This window comes from Phoenix dactylifera, chromosome 7, assembly GCF_051530095.1.
Source record: "Phoenix dactylifera cultivar Ajwa chromosome 7, Ajwa_hap1_PhDact_Kaust_v1.1, whole genome shotgun sequence".
In the NCBI taxonomy this organism is placed as follows: domain Eukaryota; kingdom Viridiplantae; phylum Streptophyta; class Magnoliopsida; order Arecales; family Arecaceae; genus Phoenix; species Phoenix dactylifera.
In genome coordinates, this window is record NC_143196.1 from 24,260,888 (window position 1) to 24,280,063 (window position 19,176).

Here is a 19,176-nt window from a genome sequence, read left to right on the forward strand (position 1 = left end):
ACTCTTAGCTGCATCATGCCCTTCTAATTGGAAGAAAATCACAGAATACTTGACAAGAAGATCAAAGAATCAATTTTTCTTCTACATCATGAAGTTTAACCGTGGATGCCTGATTTCTTGCTAGCTTAGTTGATGAAAAGATCCAAAGAGAAGAAGAACACTATAATATTGTCTACATGGAGCAAATATCTGATGGGAGTACTGTGAGAGGTAATTTAGTGGGTTTAAAGGAAGAGCATTCTAAGAGAACATCTAAATTGCAAAGAACATGCATGAAGGAGCTATGGGAAATTTTTGAAACTAGATTTGGTGAGACATGCTAATTTTCAAACATAGTGTTTGCAGAAGGAGTTAGCCTTTGGTTGTTATCCATCACCGTACTCATATATGAGTTTACTACTGATGCTCAAGAGGAGGTACTGTGGGATATGTTATTAATGGATAATATTATGCTCACTGATGCATCTGAAACAAGAATAAATATTAATTCAAGTTTATGGAGGAGATTTTTGGAAGACAATGGACTTGAAACTGTAGATGATAAGCTAGGGTGTGCAAATGATAATGCTAAAGTTGATGTTTGGTTAGGCCAACAGTTGGATGTGAAAGAATTGATGATATTTGTTGAAACCAAATGAGATGCGAAAATGTGCATTGAAGATTTGAGAAGTCCACAGTATGTCGAGGAGCTCAAATTTTTATTGAAGGGCTAAGGAGAGCACTTGAAATTCATGGACAGAAATTGTGAGAAAGGATTGGGATAAGCTAATCATAACAATGTACATAACAGTTAAAAGTCATTGTTCTTGAAGGATTAAGAAAATTTAGATACTTAAGATGAAACATGTCCGTTAAGATATAAAGAACATTATTTCTAGTAATTGGATATATGAGCGATCTAACAAGTTTTGCATTCTATGAGGCTTGAGTTGGTGCAAGTAATATGAAAACTTTCAAAATTGTGTCATGTAATCTTAATCATGCTGCGTTGACTTTGACTCATCCACTCAAGACGATCACTCTAGCAGGGAAGTCACAAATTAGCTTCTCAGACTATCTAGCAATGTTCAAGTGCTCTAAACCTGGTCTATTTGGAAAATTTGATCCCATAGACTCGTGGTTGAAAATGCATCATACAAGTAGAAATAATGGAGTTTGTGTTATAAGTAATATAAACTTAAATTGGTGAAATGCAAAAGTAGAAAGAGTGACAAGATACCTTAGTTGAATATCTGTGTTGGGAAATTAATTTGCAAGTCAATCTCAAAGTGCTATGGAAAAAATTGCTGTATAGAAAGGGTTGATGCTGTAGTTTACAGTAGCATATAAACTATAAGCATCATAATACAATGTGTTCAACAAGTTGTCTCTATTTTATCTGACATTCCTTTGAGTGAGTTTGTATGTAATTACCTTTTATAGTTGGCCTATGTATTCTTTACAAGCATCTTGCAGTATCATGCCTGATCATGTCATGATTCCTCCATATCTATATTCTTAATGCGAATGCATTAATATGATTGGTTATAATTTCATGTATCATAATCTCCTAGTGTGTTAAGGATAGAGTGTGGAGGCCCATCTAAACCTTTCTTCTTGCCACAACTGTTTATAAGCCATCTTTCTTTCCCTTCCATAAAGAAGTTCTCAAGCAAGATACAGATCATTATTTTAATTCATAGCAATGTTGACCGACAATTTGAGAAATGGATCAGATTAGAAAAATTGTGTAGTATGACCATACTAAAATTGCATACTATGGCATCATGAGCGAAAGGTTAAATTGACCTCAAGAACTTGTATATGCATCTTCAAAAGACATTAAAGGAGATCTTTAATGCAAAGCAACTGCGTCGTTTTTTATGATAGTTTACACCAGCCAAGCGTAACGCATGGGGGAAAAGTAAATGGGTGTCAAAAGGAATCCAAATATAAAGTGGTGAAATGCAACAGCTCTAGACTTGTGGAAAATAACTTGGCTTGCTCGGCCCAAATTTTTGGTAGGTCTGGTCGGGTTTTCAGCATGATGGGTTGGGCCAAGCCTAAAATTTTGGGTTTGATTTACAATTGGGATGGGCTCGGGCTTGCTCCGATTTTAGCCTTACCCAATCCATCCTAATAGTTTTGCAAATATTTCATATGTATTTTTGAAGTTATACTTATCTAATTTATATATTATGTTTCAAAGTTTGAAATGGAAAAAGTAAAGAGGATAGGAGAAACCCTAATCGGTCTCTTTCGTTTCTAATGCTCCTTTTCCCAACCCCACCACCTGCTCCGCTAATTTTTGTCGCTCCTTGGTCTATCAACATTTTTGACATCCTCCTCTTGCTTTCTATCTCTGGTCCCTTGGTTGTCAGACAGAACCTCCTCTTCCTCCCCTCTCTATTCTCCTTGGGCTGCCCATTAGATCTTATCCGTCCCATTTCTCTCTCTCATCCCCAGCCTTTGAGGGAACCCCTTCCTTTATGTCTCTTTCTTGTCCTATGGTTGTTAGCTAGAACCCGGCTCCTTGGTCAGTGGCAGGAACCCCTTTATCCTCCTCTCTCCCTTGCCCTTATTGTCTGGTTTGGTCTAGTCTTGTTGGGCCCAATTGGGTTGGGTCGGGCAAGCCTAACTACAGCCAACTGATTTTGGTAGGGTTGGGTCAGGCTGGGGCTCTTTTTATTTTCTCGGGCCAACTTGATTCCAATTTTTAGGCTTGAAGTGTCAAGGCTGGGCTAGATCAGGCTTGGGCCTATGGAATTTGCCTTGCTAGCAGACCTTGCCTCGACCCAACTAAATCTGGCTCAAAACCTGGCTTGCGAGGCATCCCTCTCGCTGTAGATAATCTCCCCCTCGCCTCACTCTTGTGACATGCTTTGTGATGCAAGAGCACAAGCCCGAGTCATGATGGATGTATGTCGGGTTTGGATCCTTGCTTGGGTGTGCCTGAATAACAGTGGGTCCAAGATTTCCAGTACATAATTACATTGGGTTCGAATGTTTCAACGCCCAATTACATTGAGTCCTTTTTGTTTGTTTGGGCGTGTTTGAGTCATATGGAGATTGAGTTCTTTAGTTTGGTTATGTTGAGTCAATTGGCATTTGGGTCCCAACGCAATGAAATCACATTGAGTCCATGGCGTTGAGGAGTCCTTAAGTGATTAGGAGTTGTCTATTTGGTCCATGTGGCGTTTGGGAAAGAGTCTTAGTTGATTTGGACTCTTTTCCATTCGTCATGAGTTCTAGATTATTTGAAGTTTTGTTCATTGAGTCCATGTGTCATTTGGAAAGAGTCCTAGCTGATTTGCACTCTCAGTGCATGTGTCTTTAAAGAGTCCTAGTTATTTGGGAGTCTTAGTTGGTTTAGTGGGTTTCGTCAGTTGATTTCGTCAATTGATTTCGTTAGTTGATTTCGTCAGTTAGTTTCGTTAGTTGATTTCGTTGGTTGATTTTGTCAAATGATTGATTTGAAGAGTCCATATTTAGTTAGAGTCCTAAAATTTTGGTTCGTAAGAGTTCTTATTTTTCCAACCTCTTACTCTATATAAAGGAATAAAAATCAGAGAATTAATTTTGGTTTTCAATTGCTCTTGAGATTGAGAGGCGTGAGGCTTCTTCTTCCTCCTTTGGTGAGACTCTAAAGGTTCTTTCTTCCTAGGTGAGACGCCTTGGAAATTCTTCGTGAGACGCTGAGGTTCTTCATCGGCAGAAGCTGGAACGGTGAGACCCTTCTTCATGCCAACCTCGGGTTCTTTAGTGAAGGTGAGACTCTTTCAGTCAAGACCTAGTTATCTTCCTTATATCTTCCTTGCATCTATCATCACCACGCCCTAACTCTAGCCCTAGTCCAATTATTTGCAAGTTCGTTAACTTGGCTGCCATCTATAAAACCCAATCTCTTTATCATCTTCTTCTTCTTCCTTCATTCTTCCATCAATCAAAATCCTAACCGCCCCTTGAGAAAAACAAAAAGAGAACAAAGATCAACCCTTCTGTTTGAGTCCACCACATAAACCCCATCCCCGACTACGTCAATTAGTATCAGAGCAAATCGATCCACATGAGTACAAAAAGAAGTCGTTCCTACTATTATGATTCCTATTATAATGATCCCTACTATGACGATCAATACTATCCCTACAACATCGAACGACAACGAGATGATCTGATGGATGAAGTTCAAAATCAAATGGCTGCTCAATCATGGAAGATGGATGTTGTGGAGGCAGAATTATGACGTTGTAGCCGTGTCAAACCACAAGTTGGGCGACGACCTTTAGAACGCAGCAACAAAGGCACTCCTTCCTCATGGTATTTCTCCATCCATAATATTTGAAATTTCTACAAATAGGGGTACATATCTAGAGTGAGGAATAATAAAATTCAGCGAAAAAAATAATGAGTCTCATGCCGCAAAGAAGAAGCAAACCCGATTGCTCCAAGTGCGGTGGCCGAGGGCACCTCGCTGACATTTGTTCCACTAAAGATCAGTAGAATTTTGAAGATCTTTGCGCTAGCCTTGAAAATTCAGAAGCATCGTCTGATGATGTCCCTGCCGTTGAGATAACTTCTCCTTCCCCTGAAGTTTCTCCTAAGCCTACTGAGGTTGAGGACAAGGTGAAAGACAACGTGGAAGAACAAATTTCACAGGTGATACTATCTAAATCTAAGCCTATTTTAGTTTATTTTTTTGATGTAACTCCAAAAGAATTACCCAAGGAAGATAGTTTAGAAAATTCAGCGGAGATCAAACATGAAGATGGAACTGTGTTCGCATTGGATGGTTCTGAAATTTTAGAAGAGATACTATCAGATTTCGAGGTGAATAATCTGATTTTTAGTCAAAGCCGAGAGGAGCACAAGCAACACCTTCAACAAGATCTTTAAGTTCTTTGACCGAAGGAGTTTTATGTAAGTCTGAAAAGATATTCGTTTGCTGATTTTCAAGATTCCTTTATGGAATTCATAAATTCAGATCATGGCGATCAACGGATTACAGCATGCATTAGCCCATATCAGCATGCCTCTTCAGTTGGCAGCCCGCATTAGTCCGTGCACATCAGCCTCGCGTGCACCAGCTGTGCGCATGCACCCACATCGGGGTGCCCAGCGGATCAGCACACACGGAGCTTTTTCATGCAGCTTTGTTTCACTTATCGACCGCCTAGGCGTCCTCCTCGATCGCTTGATTTACATGAGCTTTTCAGCCTCAACTCGACGGACTCGAGTTCTTCTCAGTCGGGGAGAATTGATGCAGGAGCACAAGCCCGAGTCATGATAGATGTACGTCGAGTTTGGATCCTTGCTTGGGTGTGCCCGAATAACAGTGGGTCCAAGATTTTCAGCACATAATTACATTGGGTTCGAGTGTTTCAACGCCCAATTACATTGAGTCCTTTTTGTTTGTTTGGGCATGTTGAGTCATATGGAGATTGAGTCCTTTAGTTTGGTTGAGTCAATTGGAGTTTGGGTCCCAATGCCATATAATCACATTGAGTTTATGGCGTTGAGGAGTTTTTAAGTGATTAGAAGTTGTCTATTTGGTCCATGTGACGTTTGGGGAAGAGTTCTAGTTGATTTGGACTCTTTTCCATGCATCATGAGGAGTTCTAGATTAGTTGGAGTTTTGTTCATTGAGTCCATGTGTCGTTTGGAAAGAATCCTAGCGGATTTGGACTCTTAGTGCATGTTTCTTTAAAGAGTCCTAGTTATTTGGGAGTCTTAGTTGGTTTGGTGGGTTTCGTCAGTTGGTTTCGTCAAATGATTGATTTGAAGAGTCCATATTTAGAGTTCTAAAATTCTGGTTGTAAGAGTCCTTATTTTTTCAACCTCTTACTCTGTATAAAGGAGAGGTTGAAAAATAAAAATCAGAGAATTAATTTTGGTTTTCAATTGCTCTTGAGATTGAGAGGTGTGAGGCTTCTTCTTCCTCCTTTGGTGAGACTCTAAAGGTTCCTTCTTCCAAGGTGAGACGCTGAGGTTTTTCATCGGTAGAAGTTGGAAAGGTGAGACTCCTCCTTCATGCTAACCCTGGGTTCTTGAGTGAAGGTGAGACTCTTTCAATCAAGACCTAGTTATCTTCCTTGCATCCATCATCACCATGCCCTAACTCTAGCCCTAGTCCAATTATTCGCCAGTTCGTTAACTTGCCTGCCATCCATAGAACCCAATCTCTTCATCATCATCATTTTCTTCTTCCTTCATCCTTCTATTAATCAAAACCCCAACCGCCACTTGAGAAAAACAAAAAGAGAGAGCAAAGATCAGCTCTTCTATCCGAGTCCACTACATAAACCCCATCCCTGACTGCGTCACTTTGTTTCCCTTCTCCATTCCCAAGTCAAGAGTGAGTCTCATGCGTCAGTTTGTGGATCGCGGTCTCACACACTAATCCCTACAGGTGCCCATAGTAGGCTGGCTGCCCTAATTGATGTTCAGTTCTAGAGAGCTCAAACTGTAATTGTTGATGTGATAAATGATAAAGATAGATAGGTAAATATGGAAAAGAAACTTTTTGTAGTATTGTGGGAATAAGTATAATTAAACAGAATTCGTGTCTTGGCTTAAAGTATGCGTTTTAAAAGATGGCTATAGCATGCAACAATCACGGGACCACATAGCACATATGGGGTATGCAAGCTGCATATGTAGGCACGTATAACTGTTTAAGAATAGATTAAATATATTAAATGCAATAAAACAAGTGTAGTGATAGTAATATTTTCTTGAATAAGTAATAGCTATAATAATAAAACTAATAGATTATCTAGTACTTAATACTAATAGCGATAGCTATAACATAATTAATATAGTAACATTTTATACACATAGGCTTGGCCGAAACTCGCATCCACCTGAGAATTAGCTTAAACCCAATCCATGTGCTTGAATCTGCGTAAGAGTATGTGGCCCTAATAATGTGAAGCATGCTGCATGTATAGCTGCACAGTTCTATACAGGCTGCATATGTTGCCATATAATGCTAAGTTGACTGTTTTTTCGGCCCATATGGTGTGTGATTGCATATATTAACCACATTTAGGCAATGTGGTGTGGTTAGGGGATCATGTCTAACAATGAGTTTTTTCATAAGCTGGGGGTCTGTTTAACCTGGCTGAGATCTATCATGGATTTAAGAATTAAGATTGTTAGAAGCTCTGTCGAACTATGGGCTAACGAATCTCGTGCCTACTAGCTTTTCAGTGAAAAAGGAGCCAAAGCTTTTAGCAAACACATTGGAAAATAAAACAAATGTAGAAAACAAACAATAGGCAGCTCTAACAAAGTAACATCCTCTTGTGAGGTTCACCGAACTAGTATCGGAAGACGTACTGGTTGCGACTGGAAATGTAGAAAACAAACAATAGGCAGCTCTAACAAAGTAACATCCTCTTGTGAGGTTCACCGAACTAGTATCGGAAGACGTACTGGTTGCGACTGGTTTGGTATGGGAGAGGGGCGAGGAGGAGAGGGTGGGAGAGGGAGAGGGGCGAGGAGGAGAGGGTGGGAGAGGGAGAGGGGAGAGAAGGAGAGGGTGGGAGGGGGAGAGCGGTGTACCTCGTTGTCGTGGAACCATAATCTAACCAATATCGTTGTTGAAGAACCATCGTCATTGCGGAGTTGTTGGTGGCGACAGAGCATTGAGAGAGAGGGGCGAGGGTGGAGAAAGCTCCCGAGAGTAGAATTGAGAGAGAGGGAAAGAGGGGCATAACTTGGAGCCATTGTTGTCGTGAAGTTATCGACAATGGTGGAGTCATCAGTGGTGGTGGAGCCCCAGTCCAGGGTGGTTCGGGGGCGGTTTGGTGGTGCTTGTCCACGATCATCCATAATTTTCACTTGCTCCTGGAGATTTAATAATAGTAAAGTCTAGCTTATTGTTTGAACATCTTGTGACACTGCATAGCTGGCTAAACAATTGGCGACATGGTTCCCGTCTGGACATGAGTTATATGAATACTTATACATGGATGCTTCCTGTATCATTCATTGCCATGCTTAGGACAGAAAATCATGGTAGCAGAATCACCTTCGAATCATAGACTTTGAGGGTCACAAATTGAGAAACTAGCCTTTGCACTAAACTCATGCAAGTACAAATTGTAAGGTTCAAAGAGAATTATCATGTTGCATGAATGTGGGTGCATGATTCCCTGTTTTTAATTAAACGAGCTTCTATCAACACAATTAGGTGTCTAACAGTTTTAATGGAAATTAATCAGTTACTGTTAGTGGCTTCTAGCTTGTTTTGGATGCACAAACAATCCCGACAGACAAGGCGGCAAATATAAACTTAAGGTGGTAGAAATGGTGTTCAAGGAGCATCTTTTCTTGTGCTATATTCTTGTTCTTTTTTGTTGCTCCCATGTTATTTGTTGTAGACTGATCCTTTAGTCTTCATAATTCCTTTCCAGTATGTTGTTTTCATATATGAGTAAATCACCAACTGATATAAATATGAGCAGTTATTCTGACCAAAACCAATACATTACCATATTACAGGTTTTGGCTGCAGTAATCAAAGCTGGTGCTGCACGTGAACATGAAATACTTGCTGAAATCAGAGATGCTGTTTTTTCATTCATCCGGAAAATGGAACCAAGGATGGTAATGGATACCATGCTAGTTTCACGAGTTAGAATTTTGTATGTAAGGTCTTTGCTTGCTAGGTCACCAGAGCTGCAATCCATTAAGGTAATGAATGTGTAATACTATATGTTCTTCCTTGGTGTAAGTTTTCTGTCAAATTGCTTGTCATTTCGCATAGATGTGAGAAAAAGGTTTGTACATGGTCCTTTGCTTTAATAGGTTTCTCCAGTTGAACGTTTTCTAGAGAAAGCTAACAGCGGCAGAAGTAGAAGTTCCAGCCGGGGTAATAGCCCAGGCAGATCTCCTGTTCGTTATGATTCCAGTGCAAGGACTGCTATTGTTGATGAACAGATCCATGGTTTTAAGGTTAATATAAAACAAGAAAAGAAGTCCAAGTTTTCATCCATTGTCTTAAAGCTTCGAGGGATTGATCAGGTACAGATGCTGATATTTCTCATACTCTATGAACTTCAATTATTCTTTTTTCCCTTCTGGATTCTGAGAACTGGAATATTTCACACTTTTACAACTCTTTTTTATTGTTCTTGATAATTATTCCTATGTTGTTTTATAGTTTACCAATAGTTTATGAGAGATTCTGATTGTTTGTTTTCTTTATCCATGAAGAACATATCTTGCTCCTGCCTCTACTTTTTGTGGCACCTACTAATTATTTTTGTTTGTTTTCTCCGGACAGGAAACATGGAGGCAGCATGTTACTGGTGGAAAGCTCCGGGAAATAACTGAGGAGGCCAAAGCTTTTGCAGTTGGGAACAAGGCTCTTGCTGCTCTTTTTGTTCATACACCAGCTGGAGAGCTGCAACGTCAAATCCGATCATGGCTTGCAGAGAATTTTGAGTTTCTTTCTGTTACTGGTGGTGATGCTATAGGAGGGACGACTGGGCAACTAGAACTTCTGTCAACTGCAATAATGGATGGATGGATGGCTGGTCTTGGTACTGCACAGCATCCTAGCACTGATGCTTTAGGCCAGCTTTTATCCGAATACACTAAGAGGGTTTACACATCACAATTGCAACACCTGAAGGTGCCTCTTATGTTACTCTCCTTATTTACCTATTAATGTAATTTTCCTGCAGAGGTTGATCATTTTTCTTTCTTATAGTGGTCGCCTATCTTTGATGTCCTTATGGCCAAATGTTTTCCTAAGTAAACTCTTCCCCTGTTCATGTTCAATGCTTCTTGAACAATTCAATTGGAGCACTACCTGTGGTTTTCTGGTCTGGATTACTAACAACAGTTTTATCACACCCTAATTTAGGTTGGGGAGTATAAAACTTGTATTATTAGTTATTTATTTGAACTCATTCTATGTTTAGAGTTACATAAGAGGGTTGTTCGCTAGTTGCATGTGTGGCAAATAAGTTACCAAGGTTTTAACTGTTGCATGTTGTTGCCATGCTTTGCTATGCTGGTGCTTGGGATGCACTGGCATTTGTTCCATGTGGCGTGGACTGAATGCCTGCACTTAATCCTTGTAAGTTTTCCCTACCCACTAAATGAGACTTAAGGTTTCTTGTTATACACTGTGTTATACACTTAATCCTTGTAGGAGATTTACCTCCTCCGTTGTACTCTTTACTTTCTTTTGATCTGGCAGGATGTATTCACGTTGGAGCTATATGAAACTGCAGTTACCACCAAAAAAAAAAAAGAAAAAGAAAAGGCTACCTTGGCCAGATATCTGAAACCAATTATAAATAGTTTATGTCAAGTTTAGGAAGTCATAAACCTACTTCAAATGTTGATGATTATACCTTGATTGCTAACACGGTTTCTAGGTAATGGGTTTTAGCAAGGACTGCGGAACCGGGCCGAATCGCCCGGTTCAGTCCGTACCGCGCCAACCTGGTGGAAAATCGGGTCGGTTCGGCCTGCAGTTTTGGTTCTAGCCCCGAACCGGCCATAATCGTTATCGAACCGACTGGAACCGGTCGGAAAAGATTCGAGTGGATCTTACAGGTGTGAACAGTTCGGAGCCGGCCGGAATCGTTCGGAGTCGACCAGGTTCTGAAATGGCCACCTCCCTTTCCCTTTGTGTGCTGTTCTAATGTTGGAAAGGCTCGAGAAGGCCTTTCCAACAACATTAGTAAGCGGCGGTCGCCATTCCTCTCTTTCCACAGGATCAAAAATCACACTGATTTAACACTTCAGAAGGAAGATCCAAGTCTACATAAGGTGTGCTTTCTCTCACCTATCTCATTCTCTCTTTTTGGAGCCGCTTGAAAAAATAGCTTGAAAATTGCAAAATAAGGAAAGATTAAACTAAAATTTTTGATTCGGGATTGATTTTATTATATATTGTAGATCTATGGACGATCTATACGATGACATAAAATTTTTTAATTTTCGTATTTTATATAATTTTTAAAAATTTAAAATATATTTTTATATTAAAAAATAAAAAATTAAAAATTAAAAATTAAAAATTAAAAAATATATTTACAATCAGAAGTGTATTTTGGGGTATGCTAGATACTTTCCAAAAAAATTTGGTGTTCATTCATTCAAGTTTTGATACGATCATGCGCTTAAATTGAAAAAAATTAAAAAATAAGTAATTCATGCCCAAGGGCCTAGAAAAATATATGTAGCATCCATTGCTAGAATCTACATGGATCTGAGTGAAAATTAATTTTCGAAATATTAATATTTAAAAATTATTTTTAAATTCAAAAATAATTAAAAATATATAAATAATATCAAAAATTATAAAAAATTAGGAGTATGTATTGCTGCTATTTATAATTAAGAAGTAATTTTGGAAGTATAAAACATATTTTTCTGAATTTATGATATTTAAACATATTTTTAAATTAAAAATATATAAATAAATAAATATAAAAAATTAGTATTATGTATTAGATAAATTAGATGTATTTTCTGACTTAAAAAATTATTTTCATCATAAGTTAATTTTGCTATTATTAAAGAATTGATAAACTAATGTAGTTGATAAACCTGCAGAAATGGAGCCATCAAGAAAAAAGAAGTCAAAGCGTGATATTGGTTCGGATCATGAGCAAATGCTCTCGGATCGGCACCATTGGAAGTGCAACTAGTGCAACACAATTCAAGAGAGGGATAACCAGGTTGAAGCAGCACTTAGCTGGCAGTTATTCCAATGTATCTATATGCTGAAAATGCCCATATGACGTTCGGCAGCTGATGAAGTACTTCGCTGATTTCAGAGCAATAAAGAAGAGAATTTTCAAGGCGGAGGTGGACTACTGAGCGGCAGAGCCATCTTTTTATCACTCCAGAGAGTTAGAGGTGTCTGCTCCAGATGACGAGGAGGCACAGATCCAGGCTGCCATGCAGGCGAGCCTGGATAATCAGTGGCAGCAGGATAAGGTGGCCAAGCATAGGATTCGATTTGGGCCCTTCGCGGGGGTCCATGCAACTCGCTTGCCGACTTAACTTAAAAATCGCAAATTTTTTTAACCGCAACCGGATCCCTGTTTCGTTCGAAACAGAAAAACCAGTCGTGGTCTTTGCCGCCCCCTCGGCCTCTGTCGGCATCCGCCACCCTCCGCCAGCCTCCCTCTCCCCCCCTTGTCTTTCTTTTTTTATCCTACGGTACAGTTGACTTTGTCGGTACAGGCCCAGCACGGTCCGTACTGACTCGTCCCATCAAAGAATTGGTACGATGCCCGCTACCGATTCCTCCGACCTTGGTCTAAAGTACTAAGCCTATTGAATTTGGGTCTTTATCTAGGATTAAGGATTTGGTCTACCCTAGGATACTGCATTGGACTAGAGAGATCGTGCCCTGGTCTCTCTAGAATAGGTTTTCTTGGTCCATCTTGATTGGTGCAAACTGGGATAGTTACATCCTGACACTTGGGATGGCTTGTTGTCCTGGGAACCAGTATTTTTAATTTATTTTTTTAATTTTTACCTTTATTCATGTTTTAATGGTTGTTAAGGATCCATCCAAGATCATTTGAGTGCCGTCCTGGCACTAGACCAGGATGGGCCTTGGTACTGGGATTTAACTCTCGATTATGTGGATCATGACCAATGGTATGAGATCTTGATTTGTTGCCCAGTAGGCTTTTTCCCCACAATCTAGTCAAAATGCTAATGCTGTAATTTATGCTGACTCAATCTTATAGTCAGGGAATGATGATGTGGAATTTTGATTTTAAAGAATCTTAGACATTGTATATTATGATCAATGAATTGTGTATAGAAATGTCAAATAAATTTCACAAAGCTTTTAAACCACTGTTTGTTTTACTTTGTACTTGCTAATTGATGATTCTTTTGTTCTTCGGGTTACTATGTATATAATTGGTTGGTAGACTGTATATTGACAACTATTTGGATGAGCAGCCATTAACCTCATAAAGAGTGAAGTAGTTTGACATTCAGTTGTCACAGGCAGTGCATCTCACTTGACTATTCCAAATCTGGGGACTTTTGGAGAGTTGCTCTTTGGCTTTGTGATCTTGAAATTTGACCAATACATGGGGAATTTCAACAGTTGCTTTGGTCGTGTGATCTTAAAATGCAACCAATGTGGTAGATTCCCTACTTGCCAACTGGCCTTGCAGGTTTAATAGCAATCCGTTATCTTGCTTAAACTTTTCTTAGTCAGCAATGTGGCACCGAACTCTAGATGATTGATATATTGTACAGAGCAGTCATGCATGCTGCTCAATCCTTTCATGGAAGTTGGAACATTATTGACTCAGAGTTCTTCTGTATTTCCAACCCATATTTGTTAGAACAGTAGTTCGATGAGTATGATGGTTTGTCATGTTAATGAGAACCTAATGCTTGTAATGGTGTTTGAGTAATCTTGAAAACATATCATGCATCCAGCAATTCCTGTTGGATATTTTTGTAGAGAACTTCCAATCAACAGAATATTTTTAGACTTATATACCACCTGATGTCATGTCACCTTTTGCTCATCTTCCTTCGACAAGATGCTTCATATCATTGGAGATTAGGTCTCTTTCTTTCTGAATTCAGTATATTGTACCCATATATCTTATGCCATATATGCATCCATGTATGTATACATATGTTCATTTTCTTATATGTGTATAACATATCACCTGCAGGCTTAGTATTCAGATTCTTATCATTTTTAAGGTGCAGAACAATTAAGACCATTTGTTTTATGTTTTAATTTTTTTATAAGCCTTTGAAGAATGTATGAACTATGAATTGACTTCTTTCTTTCTTGTGTCTTGGTTTTTGATAGGATATAGCAGGTACCTTGGCAACGGAACAGGCTGAGGACATTTCCCATGTGAATAAGCTCCGTTCAGCTCTAGAGTCTGTTGATCATAAGAGAAAGAAGGTAGTTGCTTGCATACTTGTACCATCATATGTATTATTTTGAGTTGTAGAACTATGTTTGTTTCAAGGACACATTAATAGGTATAGGTGGCAACTTCTATCTATGCCTAATTAAACTTCTAAATAAAAAAATGGAGGACTAGGGATGATCAAGGGTGGAGCCAAGTGCACCTGGGAATGGGGGCATGGCCCCTGTATACATGTAGTACATGTAAGAACCCCCCCTAATGGATTAGGATCTACCTCAATTCATTATTTGATAAGTTTAAAAATAGCTACATTTAATTTTTTTCTCATTATTTGATAAATTTAGATGGTGAGCCTTGGTGCAACGGTTACTCTGTTATGACCTGGGCATCATTGGTTCGAAACATGAAAACAACCTCTCTGCATGCATGGATAAGATTGCATTATTCAATCCTCCTAGACCTCATAGTGGTGGCAGCCTAGTGCATTGGGCCGCTATTTTTTTAAATCATTTTTAAAAAGAGATCTCTGGATTGATGCTAAAAGATAGAGAAGGTTATAGTAGAAACTATCAGACTAGCATGCCCTCTTGTGCCTTCGTTCTCTCTCTCTCTCGGATCTGGGACCTCAATCTTTCTGTGTTCTAGACAAAGATAGCAGGCTTCTCTCTCTCTCTCTTTGGGGTTGGGAAGATTTTAGGCGACTGCATGACATTGTCAAAGCAATACTGAAGAAAAAGGATTCCATGAGTCTATCAAAGTATCAATGATAGTGGTCTCATTCCTGGATATTAGTGTCAAGTTATGCTTCAATTAAATTTATTTATTCAATCTTATATTCTTTTTTGAACCCAACTTTATTTGATTGTCGTGCCTTTTTTGTTACGTTAAAATTTTCAACTACCTAATTCCACCAATATATATTTTCTGGAAGAAGGAATCCCATTTGCTTTTCTTCAATCAGCCCTTATTTTCGTTCAACACCATAAAGATGCATAATCATTTTTTAATCATTATGAATGTTATGAGGCTTCTACCAATGATTTTCTAACTTTTTATTTCCACTGAGGTTAAAAAATTCTCAATCTTAGTTGAGAATGAATAAGATTTTTGATTTTTGATTATTTATTTTAATAATAAATATTAATTAAAATTAAATGGATATAATAAAATCATAAGACTTGACCCCCCCTATGTCAAAATCTTGGCTCCACTCCTGGGGATGATATCCAATGAATCATCTTACTCAAAACGTTTATGTGTTAGGTAATGTTCTTTGTCAAATTCTCATAATTTGGATGTATTAGGTGTTGGTTTTGATAATCTGATCCCATTTTGTTACACTAATTGGAAGGTCTGACTATGGTCAATTTTTTCAGCTAACCAGTTGAAAGCAATTTTTGAGTGTTTGTTTATCTCATATAGTACCATGCTACATATTTTCTTGTACTCTGGGCAGTATGACAAGCACTCACATAGGTACAATGCACATATACCTATTTATGCTTACAATCTATACGGGTGAACTCAACTATTAATTTTTCTGTACTAAACATTTCCTACCTTTTTTGATCTTCTTGTTTTTGTTAAAAAAATGTGAGTTAATGTTACGTTATGTTTAAAATTCAAAGATAAATACAATTGATATGTGTTTGTGTGTATGTGTTATATATATATATATATATATATATATATATATGTTTGTATATATATATATATATATATATATATATAAACTACGCATACAAACATATATGCATGCATGTGGAGGCACTAATATATGCTGTATATTCAAAACTAGCAATATAATGGAAGTTACCCGAAAAAAAAAAAGGAAACTCTTGTGTGTGTGTGTGTGTATTATGTATTTTAAGACTTTTTAGCCTCTCGCATGTTTCCTTTTTTTCTGTGATTTCCATTATAATGCTAGTTTTAGAGGGTACAATGTATATGCGTGTGTGCACATGCATATATCTCATGTCTGTTTCATGCTTGTTTGCATGCACATGTGATATGTATTTACGTATGTGCATGGGATTGTGGGAGGGAGAGGGAGAGGGGTAGGGTCCACAGTGATGAGAGGGAGCGATCTGAGTATTGAAGGAAGAAGAAAAAAGACCAGCAGGGAATTTTTTTCTCCCTCCAGGACATGAGCCAGGGCGAACCAGGTTGATGCTGGTTGGGCCTCATATTACTGTTCCCAGTCCCCCGAAGCAAGGAGGATTGGTTCACCTCTTCCCAAACTGCCCTTTGGTTTTTGATTTATTTTAACAAGGAACATTCAAACAGTCCAAGTAGGTGAAGTTTTTCATTATGCTTAAAGTCCATATATTTGAAATCTTTTTGAGCTTATAGAGTCGCCGAACATTAGTTTTTAGTATGAGTGACACATTAGAAAGCGTAAATCTTTTTGAGCTTATAGAGTTGCCAAACATTAGTTTTTAGTATGAGTGACACATTAGAAAGTGTCTGATCTCGGAATCATGCCTTAAAGTGTGAAACTACATGGAGAATGTCATGGGAATAGGAATCTATGAGGCAATGAAACTCTCCCTCCCCTCAGATTCCTGTAGGATGTGTTTGTTAGCAGAAGTGTGATTTTGGGGGTATTGAATTATGCCTTATTTATCCATATTCTTATTTGAAATGATATAGTTCTGCTCAAATAATGCTGTTTTATTTCTCGGTTTCCATTTCTTCCATCTTTTATCGTAAATCAAACTAATGTGGGGTTTAGGCATTATGCTTGCTTGCATGAATGCATGCATGCATATCTGTATGTAAATATTTTAATGTTTGAAAGTTTGTCTTTTTTATGCTGTTGTTGATTTTTGCACCTGATTCTAGCATCTCACAACTTTCCTATGTAATTTTCATAGGGTAATATGTCAAGTACATCTAGTTATTATAACTTAAAATTCTGAATTACAGTAAGAGAGAGAGGAGGGTGGGAGTACACAAATTTTCAAGTGCACAAGTCTTTTTATTTTGTACATGATACTTCTAGGTTGTTTGAGCAGGATCCCAATCAAAATTAAGAGATTCTGTTGCTGCTGAGATAATTGTATAAATTTGCAAACAAATGTGGTCTCATGATACTGACAGGCATGTCCTGATAAATTACTAATGGCTCTAAAGCACAGTATCATAACCTTTTTCTCATAAACTGAGAATTGAGTTGGAAACTTGTCATTTTTATCAATCAAAATTATTTTTATTATTATAATCAACAACATTCTGTGAACGATCTGGAAAATATTGTTTGGTACACTTTGGTTTGTGCATCTTAATGCTGCTGCCATTTATCATCAGATTTTACAACAAATGAGGAGTGATACAGCCTTGCTAACAACAGAAGGTGGTTCGCCCATCAGGAATCCTCCAACAGCAGCTGAAGATGCACGGTTGGCATCTCTCATATCTTTGGATAGCATCCTGAAACAAGTGAAGGTCTGCCGCTCTCAGTTCCATTTCTTCCTTGATTTAAAGTTTGTCAAATAAATTGATTAAATTACAAGAAACATTAAACTAGGTTCTCTCTGTCACAGGAAATAGCGAGACAAGCCTCTGTAAGCTCTCTTACCAAAACCAAAAAGAAAGCAATGCTAGCATCTCTGAAAGAACTCTTAGAACGGATGCCATCGCTTCTTGATATTGATCATCCGTGTGCCCAGAGGCAGATTATGGAGGCTCAGAGATTGGTAGAGGTAAGTTGTCAGTTTGAAGTATCTATCAAGATGGAATACCGGATATCTTTGTTCTTTAAGATCATACCTTATCTAGGTTGCCATATAATGCTTCCGACTCCAGATCTCAGAATATCAACCTATATTAATGAATACTGGATTAAATTATACCTCTGGAATATGATGTTAGTTATACCTCGGGCCCAAATCATTCTTTTTGATTGATTCTATTATGACAAATACTGGATCTACATGGCTGTTTTTTCCACTCACTGGTATTGGAGAATATCATAGAGCTCAGGATGGGCTCATTGTTCAGATGTTTCAATTCCATGGCACAATATTAAGAACTGGATTCTTAAGATTGGATGAATTCTGGATGTTATTTGCTTATAATTCACCATGAAACAACATTTTTTCATATATTGAATGTTTATACAAAGAGAAATTGAGAGATAATACCGAGGATAGAAGAATAAGTTTTTTTTTTATCATTAGCTGACAAATATGCAACAATTTCTACATCATGTGACCTACCGATATATATATATATATATATAGGTTGCAATTGTGCTATGTTAAAATTGTCTTTTATCTGCAAAACATGTAGATATAGGATTTCTTCATTTTAGTTTACTTGCATTCAGAAATCCAGTATAATTTGATGCCCATTAGGAGTTATGGATCTTACACTAATTACAAGTCATCGAGCTGCTCAGATGGTGCAATCATGGTTCATCAACTTGACTCTGTCCCATTGTATGAAAAAAATCTGATAAAGAGAAAAAAGTTGAATATTTTTACTGAGTTCCACTGGTTTTCAGTTAGGTACTAGTATAATATTTAATTAATTAATTAACCACAGGGCTCAGCCATTTTAATTTGAGACTATGAATTCTTGCAGTCTATAGCTGAAGAGGATGGCCGCCTTGATTATGAAGCACGAACTAACCAACCATATGCAGATTCATTGTCCACTGCAGATGCTGAAGTAACTCAGTGGAATGTGTTGCAGTTCAACACAGGGACTACGACCCCATTCATCATTAAGTGTGGAGCAAACTCGAACTCTGAGCTTGTCATCAAAGCTGATGCCCGAGTCCAAGAACCAAAAGGAGGTGAAATTATAAGGGTTGTTCCGAGGCCTTTGGTTCTTGCTCATATGAGCTTGGAGGAGATCAAACAAGTATTTGAGCAGTTGCCTGAGGCAGTTAGCTTGCTCGCCCTTGCACGAACAGCTGACGGTTCCAGAGCTAGGTACTCTAGATTGTACAGGACTTTGGCTAGTAAAGTTCCAGCTCTAAGAGATCTAGTTGCAGAGCTGGAAAAGGGGGGTACGTTTAAAGACGTGAGGTCATAATCGCAGCAGTGTCTTGTACTATTAAAAACATGTATGTCATGTAAATTGTTGCCTCATTCTTGTAAAAAGATTCACTATTTTAAGACATCCTTCCAAGGGATAGGTACAGTTTTCAACAAGTTTGAGTTGTAATATCACTTCTGATTACAGTATTATTTTGACAATGAGGTATTCCGTTTCTGAAAACTAGGTATTCCGTTTCTTTTGCTGTTCTTTTTTCACTAAATGTTTGCTGCTGAAGCATCAACTTAGCGGT

The 19,176-nt window shown here is 38.1% G+C and overlaps 1 protein-coding gene across 4 annotated transcripts in view; it reads left to right on the plus strand.

Moving 5' to 3' along the window:
- The window catches only part of LOC103718693 (kinesin-like protein KIN-14L), a 70,766-nt gene extending 51,660 nt beyond the window's left edge, over window positions 1-19,106 (plus strand). For all 4 annotated transcript variants that reach the window (XM_008807623.5, XM_088701338.2, XM_026809108.4 and 1 more), the window contains 7 exons: window positions 8,485-8,676; window positions 8,791-9,006; window positions 9,269-9,619; window positions 13,811-13,909; window positions 17,187-17,324; window positions 17,423-17,581; window positions 18,465-19,106. In XM_008807623.5, coding sequence (XP_008805845.4) covers window positions 8,485-8,676; window positions 8,791-9,006; window positions 9,269-9,619; window positions 13,811-13,909; window positions 17,187-17,324; window positions 17,423-17,581; window positions 18,465-18,920 — 1,611 coding nt within the window. In that variant the 3' untranslated portion in view covers window positions 18,921-19,106. The remainder of the gene's footprint in view (window positions 1-8,484; window positions 8,677-8,790; window positions 9,007-9,268; window positions 9,620-13,810; window positions 13,910-17,186; window positions 17,325-17,422; window positions 17,582-18,464) is intronic.
- The last annotated feature ends 70 nt before the right edge of the window (window positions 19,107-19,176 follow it).